Source organism: Lotus japonicus, chromosome 4 (genome assembly GCF_012489685.1).
Source record: "Lotus japonicus ecotype B-129 chromosome 4, LjGifu_v1.2".
Classification (NCBI taxonomy): Eukaryota; Viridiplantae; Streptophyta; class Magnoliopsida; order Fabales; family Fabaceae; genus Lotus; species Lotus japonicus.
The window spans coordinates 16,907,935-16,917,358 of NC_080044.1; the positions used below are offsets into that span (position 1 = coordinate 16,907,935).

The 9,424-nt window shown below is 36.3% G+C and overlaps 1 protein-coding gene across 1 annotated transcript; it reads left to right on the plus strand.

The window, feature by feature from the left end:
• Positions 1-1,689: 1,689 nt before the first annotated feature.
• On the plus strand, positions 1,690-8,840 carry LOC130710637 (succinate dehydrogenase [ubiquinone] flavoprotein subunit, mitochondrial). Its single transcript, XM_057559964.1, has 16 exons — positions 1,690-1,899; positions 1,986-2,144; positions 2,937-3,024; positions 3,192-3,338; positions 3,425-3,565; positions 4,605-4,690; positions 4,786-4,878; positions 4,977-5,040; positions 5,158-5,301; positions 5,577-5,764; positions 6,320-6,494; positions 6,573-6,743; positions 6,865-6,934; positions 7,022-7,142; positions 7,247-7,284; positions 8,522-8,840. Exons 1-16 carry the CDS (start codon positions 1,798-1,800, stop codon positions 8,622-8,624), a joined length of 1,890 nt encoding a protein of 629 aa, XP_057415947.1. The 5' UTR covers positions 1,690-1,797; the 3' UTR covers positions 8,625-8,840.
• Positions 8,841-9,424: the final 584 nt, after the last annotated feature.

Here is a 9,424-nt window from a genome sequence, read left to right on the forward strand (position 1 = left end):
AGTAGAAACAAGGAAAAAAGAACTTTATCGTTCATGTCCAACGTTTCAAGGTGTCCGTGTTAGAAGTCCCACATTGGCTAGAGATAAGGCCAATCAAGTGTTTATAAGGGTTGTGCAAACCTCAACTCTTGAGCTAGCTTTTGGGTTGAGTTAGGCCTCCCAATTTCTAATATGGTATCAGAGCCTATCCTAGATCCATTTGTTGTGTGGAGACCTCCCATATTTGGGCCACCCGTTGTTGTTCCCACGTTCCAGTCTGTTCAATCCTGGACGTGAGGGGGTGTGTTAGAAGTCCCACATTGGCTAGAGATAAGGCCAATCAAGTGTTTATAAGGGTTGTGCAAACCTCAACTCTTGAGCTAGCTTTTGTGGTTGAGTATAGGCCTCCCAATTTCTAATAGTCCGAGACACTCTTCTCTTTTCAGTTTTAATATATTTATATATTTAGTGCACATACTACCTCCATTCCTTACTAACTGTCCATTTTAAAGAAATTTTTTGTTCATATATATATATATAATTTTATTACTTCATCGGAAAGGGGTTTATATATATATTCTCTTACAATAAAATAAATGAGAAAAGATAAAATGCATTATGAAGGGTGAAATAAGAAAACAAATAATACTTTCATAAAAATTAACAAAATTAATTGCACCCATGTGTGTTTTTTTATCTCTCAGGACAATTATGTAGGAACAAGGTTGTATTTAGGAAATATATCTTTTTAGAAAAGTTTTGGGGCCATGGTCCCATCTTCTAATGGAGTCCGCCAATACTAAAAATCCTCCTCTTACTAGTAGAACAATTTGTAAGAGGATGAGTAGGAGAATATATTTTTCTTCATGAATTACTAATTCTTTTGTTTTTGGTCAAAGGCAACAATCACCCTTAAAGTTTGTTTTTAGCGATAACAATCAATTTTTTTTGGTCAAAATCAAATACAACAAACGATGATAATTAAAGGCCCAAATTGTCCCACGCAACATGCTTTGACAACAAGAAAAAAAGACAAGATGAAGACGAAACCACGAATTCGTTAGTTGTGGCTATTGGACTCTACACATACCATACTCCCCTTCATTATATATTAAATCCCTTCCATATTCAAATAAAAAAATTCAACTTATATTAATTTTTAAATCATCAGATATTAATATATAATTATGTAGAGCTGTAAAATATAAATATAAAGCTCTCCCGATCGTGTCATCTCCCTTCACCACTGGTTTCGTCGACGCGTTTCTGCCCCGCTATTGAACGTCATTCCCGTTCGCTCCTCCCTCATCTCCCTCCTTTGCGCCCACCGTAATTTGAAAATTGTTCGAAACCTCCAACAGTGTAAAACTCAACCTTTTCTATTAACACTTTGTCTTTTTATGCTACATTTTTTCTTTGGTACATCAACAAGTTAAATTACAACTGACAAGAATTGATCCTGAGACTTTCCCTCTAAAACTCATATTTCATCCAGCTCTTACCACTTGAACTATCGTTCGGATACACGTTACCCGGTTCTTGCTCAGCTCCATTTCTTCTTCTTTTTTTTTTTTACACGAAAATTGATTAATTCATTTTTGTAAATCTTGGGCATATCTGGACCGTTGAATAGATCTAACGAATAGAATCAATTCTGCAGAGGAATCAGATTGCTCACGACTCGGTACACTATAAATGAATTAAACAAAAATCAGAAAAGGGATCAGAAAACACCACACGAACCCAAACAACGCGAGTTCAGAAATCAGAATCATCATCATCATCTAAGAGAGAAAAACGAGGGTGCGCGCTTCGGAAATGTGGCGGTGCGTGGCTCGTGCTGTTCGCGGATCATCTTCCTCAGAGAGATCCAATCTTTCTCATCAACCACTTCGATCTCATTTTTCAAGATTCTTCACCGTAAATCAATTCTCATCTCGATTATTTGTTGATTTAGGGTTTCATTTTTACTGAATCTTGTTCGTTTTGGTTGTTGTGAATTGCAGAGTGGTTCTTACAATGTGGTGGATCATAAATACGACGCGATTGTTGTTGGTGCTGGTGGCGCAGGGTTGAGAGCCGCTATTGGACTCTCTGAACATGGCTTCAACACTGCGTGCATCACCAAGCTCTTCCCGACTCGTTCACACACTGTTGCAGCTCAGGTATGGATGAATATAATACTACCTCAGAGCTTGTTTGTTTGTTTATTTGGGGAATTTCAGTTTCCGTTTCAAAAAAAGGACGTTAGGTTAGGTTCAGCGAAAAAGTAACTTTTTGTTTTTTCGTTAAGAAAAGTAGGTTTAGATAAAAAGGGTTTTGTTGGTTCCTCAAGAATGGGAAATTGCTTTCCCCAAGGCTTTTGGCTTTTTATTTGGTTTGTCAATTGAGTTTGTAGATTTCGCCGGTCAAATTAGTCCTTGAGGTGAGGTGAGGGGTAATTTGATTAAAGAAATACACATTCGAAGGTTTTCGGTTTGGGCGTGATTTCATTTCCCAGGAGCTAACAAGACTAGTGCTATATCTTAATATCTTTCAAGATTAATTTTACTATGTTTTCGTTGAACACATGTACTAATGGACAGTTGAGTGAGTGCTGTTGGTGATGGTACTAACTTGATGAATATCGAAGTCGTAACTTCAATTTATTGTCTCTAATGAGTGAGAAATTTTTTAAGCATATTATAAATTTGAAATGATGTAATTTTAGCCAATTTTATCGTCTTAGGTTCACTTAAACACCACCTGCTCGCCTTTGTTTGACACATTGAACTCTTTTGCAATGATGGATATTCTTTATTTCTACAACGAATGAGGATTTAATTAGCCTTATATCCCATATCCCTATGTTTTTATCTTCTTTTTCAACTAGTTCATGAAATAAATGGCACTCCAGCTTCTTCTGAAACCAGAATATATTGGCTATATGCTCATGAGGGGAATAAAATTGTGTATAGGGTGGTATAAATGCTGCATTGGGAAATATGACTGAAGATGACTGGAGGTGGCACATGTATGACACTATCAAGGGAAGTGATTGGCTAGGTACAAACTTGCTCATTCTTTGAATTTTTTCTTCTCGTTATGTCCTGCAAGAATGTACATGATTAGAAGTTGAGAAGTTTTCCATTAGCGTACGTGAAATGTAGAGATTCTTTTAGTATTTGTTTTTTCTTTTCTGGATGTGAAAATGCAAGCCCTGTGTTCTACAGGAGACCAAGATGCCATCCAATATATGTGTAGGGAGGCACCAAAAGCAGTGATTGAGCTTGAAAATTATGGACTGCCATTTTCACGAACCGAGGATGGAAAGATATACCAGCGTGCATTTGGTGGTCAGAGCTTGAACTTTGGAAAAGGTAAATGCAGATTTTGGAGCAGAAATGTTAGCTATTTTCCCTCCAAAGAGTTCTGATCTTGAAATCTTTATGTTTCTATACAACAGGTGGTCAAGCATATCGTTGCGCATGTGCTGCTGATCGTACTGGGCATGCTTTATTGCACACTCTCTATGGCCAGGCTATGAAGCATAATACCCAGTTTTTTGTAGAATATTTTGCATTAGATCTTTTGATGAACAGTGAAGGTAAGGTGCCAGGTTAAAGTGTTTGTTTTCTGATTAAATCATTTTGCTACTGATTAAAACATTTTGCTGTTAATTAATTCAAAAAGGTCTCAGCATTCATAGTGAAGAATGTGATGAACATATGATGACTTGAAAATTTCCTGCTCATTTCATTGCTGCAAGAAAAATACATTTTTGAATTAGATTTTAATGCTTCTACATTGTATATTTTTAGCCCTTATTTTTCTTTTAGTATTCAATTCTCATGCATTAGTTCATACAAATAAGTTTTATTTTATACGTAATAATGATTCGAGTTTGAAAACTAACAAAACTTGCATAACAGAAAAGAAACCAAAGTTTTGTATAAGATATGATACAACAGTCTACAGTAAATGTATTTTTTGTTCCAACAGTTTTTCCTTCATTACAATGGCACTTATACAATGCAGCATGTAGTTCAAAATTAAGAATTCATGTAATCCCTCATTATGCTGGTATTTCTCAAACGGTACTAAAACAAATTCTGAAGTCAAGATTGACAAGGGTCAAGGGGAATGTATCGCATTTTCTCCAGCCAATGTGGAATATAGAGTTAACCAATGCAATGTTACGGCAGAAAGTAAAAGGTTAAAGGGTTTTGATACTTGATGAATATATTGGCAATTTAAAGTTAGGTTTTCCTTCTCACCTTCCCTGCCAGTTCCTATGGTAACATTTTGAACCAAAACCAAGCAGCAATATATGTGAAGGAAGAAAAAATAATAATTAATTTTTTAAAATCAATATATCACATGTCACTATTATTGGCCGTTTTTGTGAATAGTGCACAAAATTAATCTTCCATTCTTGATATATTTAAGATGTAAAATTGCGCTGACTGTGTTTTCTGAATACATAGTTTTACCACATTTATCACATCACCTATTGTAAATAAGTTGTCACTTGTTTGCGATGCTAAACACTTTCTTATTGTGAAAAAAGAAAAGATGATGTTGTTTGCATGTTTGGAGTTCATGGTTTAGAATTACAATGTTAACTTTCTATATTGGATATGCAGGTAGTTGCCAAGGAGTAATTGCCTTGAATATGGAAGATGGAACATTACATCGATTCCAAGCATCTTCAACCATTTTGGCCACTGGGGTACATGATTTTCTTTTGCTTGTTTGACATCTAAGATTTTTTTACTCTATTCCACTTATTATGGACATATGGGGATCAATTTTCTATTATATCAGGGTTATGGTAGAGCATACTTTTCTGCAACCTCAGCACATACATGCACTGGTGATGGCAATGCCATGGTTGCTCGTGCTGGGATCCCACTTGAGGTTTCTTTTGTTATTTTCAAATTTCAATTTTAAGATGATATCCCATATAGCGAGTTTTTTATCGCTCCCATTCTCTTGACTTGACATACTATTTGCAGGATCAAGAGTTTGTGCAATTTCACCCAACAGGCATATATGGAGCTGGTTGCCTTGTCTCAGAAGGTTGGTATTTTTAAATTTGCATACTGGGTGGGCTTACCTTCAATTGCATCCTATAACGTACTTTGTCCAACAAAGCTGAATTATAATGTTTCTCATTTTCTTTCTTGAACCTGGTAGGGTGTCGCGGTGAAGGTGGAATTCTTAGGAATAGTGAGGGTGAGAGGTTTATGGAAAGATATGCTCCTACTGCGAAGGATCTTGCATCACGAGATGTAGTTTCTAGATCAATGACTATGGAGATTCGGGAAGGTCGTGGTGTAGGTATGTGGGGTTTAAATTGTTATTTACTTGTTATGATAAATACGTTAACATATAAGAAGTTTGAATGTTGTTATTTTGTAGTTTTACATAATTACTGGAATACTTCTTATATGGAAACAATGTTTGAGCATAGAGTTGTATGTCAAGTTTTCTTTTTTCTATAAGTGCACATTATTTTCTTGAAGCATGGCGTGTTTGTTCTCTATATTGAAATAAATTATTTTTCTAGTTAAGTTTGACATTTTGCTAGTATTGACAGTGGGAATTATTTGCAGGAAAACATAAAGATCACATCTATCTTCACTTGAATCACTTACCTCCAGATGTTCTGAAGGAGAGACTACCTGGTATATCCGAAACTGCAGCTATTTTTGCTGGTGTGGATGTTACAAAGGAACCCATTCCTGTCTTGCCAACAGTGCATTATAACATGGGTGGTATTCCCACAAACTATCATGGAGAGGTATGACTTTGAAATGAACTGTTTATCCTTTTAAGTATGACCTCCAAGGCTCCAATTAAATTAGGATGTTGGGAAGTCATGTGTGATATTGGAGTTCCCCATTGTTTATGTGTGGGTTAGATAAAGATAATATAAGATAACAGACCCATGTACCCGATGCCTCAGGTGTTTGTTGTTTGGCCCATTGGCATAGCTCCCTTACTTTTGGGCTTCTATCTCCCCAACAAGATAGGGAAAAAAGTATGTGAATGAAAAATGTAAAAAACAGAGATTATAAAACAGAAGTGAAGCGTAGCATCATTAGTCAGATTGTCCTGCTTAGAAACAAGGGTTAGGTGATCTCTATACCCTGTCTGTCATGTTGTGTTAGCAAGATATTTGTTTTTTTGTTGTTAATGCCTCTGGCCTACTTGACTACTTGTTTGGAATAATGAGTGAAGTGAGTACAAAAGTTGCAATCTTGTTCTTTGGAATTGTTGTAATTCATATTGCTTTTCTTTGAACAATAAATGAGAAGTAAAATACCCTAGTCTAATATACCAATTTCTAATTCAGGTGGTTACCATTAAAGGTGATGATCCAGATGCAGTAGTTCCTGGATTAATGGCTGCTGGGGAAGCAGCCTGTGCGTCAGTGCATGGTTCCAATAGGCTTGGTGCAAATTCACTTCTGGACATTGTAGTTTTTGGTAGAGCTTGTGCAAATAGAGTTGCAGAAGTTCATAAGCCAGGCAAGATTTATATCCACTTATTAAAATAGACTGTGTATGAAATGAGGTGATAAGATGTACCTGTTTTCCATTTTGCAGGGGAGAAACAACAGCCTTTGGAGAAAGATGCTGGTATGAAAACGATTGCTTGGCTTGACAAATTTAGAAATTCGAATGGGTCTTTGCTACCTTCAGAAGTTCGGTTGAATATGCAACGTGTAATGCAAAACAATGCTTCTGTTTTCCGCACAGAAGAAACATTAAAAGAAGGTAATCTATATTTTATCAATAATAGCGGATTGTCTTAACCATTCATTTCTTTTTCAAGGCACATGCGTCACCTTTACTTCTCATGAAATCATCTCACTGAATTTCATCTGCTTTGTGGCAGGTTGCAAATTAATTGATAAAACATGGGAGAGCTTTCATGATATCAAATTGAAGGATCGGGGTTTGATATGGTATAACTTTTTTTGCCAATGTTACATAGATTCACAGTAATTCAAGGAATATGTCTGTTTAAAGTCTTTCTTGGTTTATATTCTCAGGAACACTGACTTGATTGAGACTATTGAGTTGGAAAATCTTTTGATAAATGCCTGCATCACCATGCACTCTGCTGAAGCCAGGAAAGAGAGTAGAGGTGCTCATTTCCATGAGGACTTCCCGGTCAGTGTGCTTTATTTTGTTATTTTGTGTATATTTGACATCATTAATTTGAATAGTGATTAGTGACAATAGTCTAATTGAATATGTTGTCTTAAATTCTGCAGAAAAGAGATGATGAGAACTGGATGAAACACACTGTGGGGTAAGTCATGTTTCAATTAATGAGCTAGTACTATTGGGCATTTGTGTTTGTGTTGGTTCTGTCCTTTTATGGTGTAAACCCTGATCCCCTAATATATAAGATTTTAGTGCATCTAAGCCTATTATTGATTTTTAAGAGCACCGGAGCTCGTATCTAATATTAGGGGATCAGCCTAGCAGTCAATCTCAAATCTCAATATACTAGTGACAGAATAGTGGAATAATAACAATTGATATTATCTGGTTTTGGTATTATCTTTACGCTTTTTTTTAACAACCAACCATGAACTTGTTAAAAGGAACAAAGAAACAAAAGATCACATCTTAGAATCACATAGATAACAAATTTGAGTCATGTTGGGGTTACAAACCATGGCAGTGACATTCCATTATACTTATATCAGTCCAAAGGGTCTCATTATCATTTACCCATTGCTCAAACATCTAAATCCTACTTTCTCTTCATGTAAAACATTCATAGACAGTGAAAAACTAAGTATTTCAGTAGGTTCCAAATACAATATACAATACCTTTGAAGAGAGTTTCTTGGCAAGTGACACTCCATTAACCACCCCAAATAGTCCCTCCCTCAACTTCCCATTACAAAATCATCATGTCTGCGTCATTTTTTCCAAATACTTCAAATTCAGCTGGGAGGCCAGGGAATTGCTTAGTATGTCTAATTGCAGAAACATATGGTTGTAAACCTAATTTGTAATTTGGTCCTTCCAAGTGAGCCTTGCTTGAAGATCCTCAGTAAATGGGTAGTTTTTTTTTTTAGCCAGAGATAAACCTCTATTTGTAATTGAGTCTTTGCAATCTTCTCAATGCCATCAAATTTTAGGTGGTGGTGTGGCTCAAATTTGAGCATGCATTAAGCTTCGGTAGCAAACTACTGAAAATGTTTCTTTCTATTGTTTGAATTCCAAGACTTAGAACAATGAGTCAATGACTTAATTATTTTGCAACCTACTAGAAGTTGAAAATCTTTCGACACTCATTTGTTATTTACCATTAGAGTGATATTTGGTTGGAGACCCATTAGGTTTTTTATTTATTAACAGGCACAGCTGTGGTAAAAATTTAATTCTGGGTGGGTGCTGGGGGTTGTTGGGTCAGCTAGCGTCACCAAAATGAATCTGATTTCTTGGATTTGTTGAAGTAATGATATAGATGATAGAATACTTTCGTCTGCGAGTTGCATCTGTTAGCTAAGCTTTTGTACATTGATTTGCAGATACTGGGAAAATGAGAAGGTGCGGTTAGACTACAGGCCGGTGCACATGAATACTTTGGATGATGAGGCTGAACCAGTCCCTCCTTTTGCTCGTGTTTATTAATATACTTGCTACATTATGACGGATGGCTTAAACGGATTGTTTCACAAAGTATCAAATGAATAATGCATGTAAAAAAGGATTCACTAAAGTGTTATCGATGCATGACTTTGATAAATTCATCAAAAGCTCGAACTGAAATATTCCATTGTATCCTGAAGCTAAAATGTCTTTCAAGTTGAGAATAAGAGCAATAAATCCCATTTACTTGTGAGATTATTGATCAATTTTGATTTTTGACTAGTGTTAATATGTACAAAATTGCTTATTTACACGGTTGTAGTTCCCACAAATCTGCTTTGTTCCATTTTTAACTAACCAATATGTATAAATGGCCTGATGTTGGAAGTTTGATGTAAACTGTGGAAAACAATGGAGATTGAAGCTATTATGTTGTGACTGTTTTAAGTCTGATGGTTGTTTGTCAGTGATTGTTACGGACTACTCTGAAGGTTGATTGAAGTGCCTCCCGACGTTTTACTTGAAGGACATGTTAAATTATTGTTAAAAAGTATGGCACTGCTTCATTGTTCTGAGGAACTTTGGCTTCATAGTTTTGAGGAGTGTAAGGAGGTGGTTGCTGAGGCTTGGGGGATTGAGGGGGGCCATCTGCCAACCAGACTTACGGAGTTGGTTGCTTCACTTTTTGGTTGCTTCACTTTGTGAATGAGGGAAGACCACTTGGGATCTTTCCGAAAGGGCTTTGCATTGCAGGGAGCGTTTGTAGGCTGGTCAATAAGGGCTTTAGTATGAGGAGGCTCTTTTGGAGGGTAGCAATCTGGAGGTGGAGTTGGATGAGACTT

What these genes read in the sequence shown, in the direction of transcription:
- LOC130710637 (XM_057559964.1), top strand. Translation starts at nt 1,798, where the DNA reads ATGTGGCGGTGCGTGGCTCGTGCTGTTCGCGGATCATCTTCCTCAGAG. An exon ending in TGGTTGCCTTGTCTCAGAAG is followed by an intron (nt 5,041 to 5,157) that starts GTTGGTATTTTT and finishes TGAACCTGGTAG; the next exon opens with GGTGTCGCGGTGAAGGTGGA. An exon ending in ATTTCCATGAGGACTTCCCG is followed by an intron (nt 7,143 to 7,246) that starts GTCAGTGTGCTT and finishes TAAATTCTGCAG; the next exon opens with AAAAGAGATGATGAGAACTG.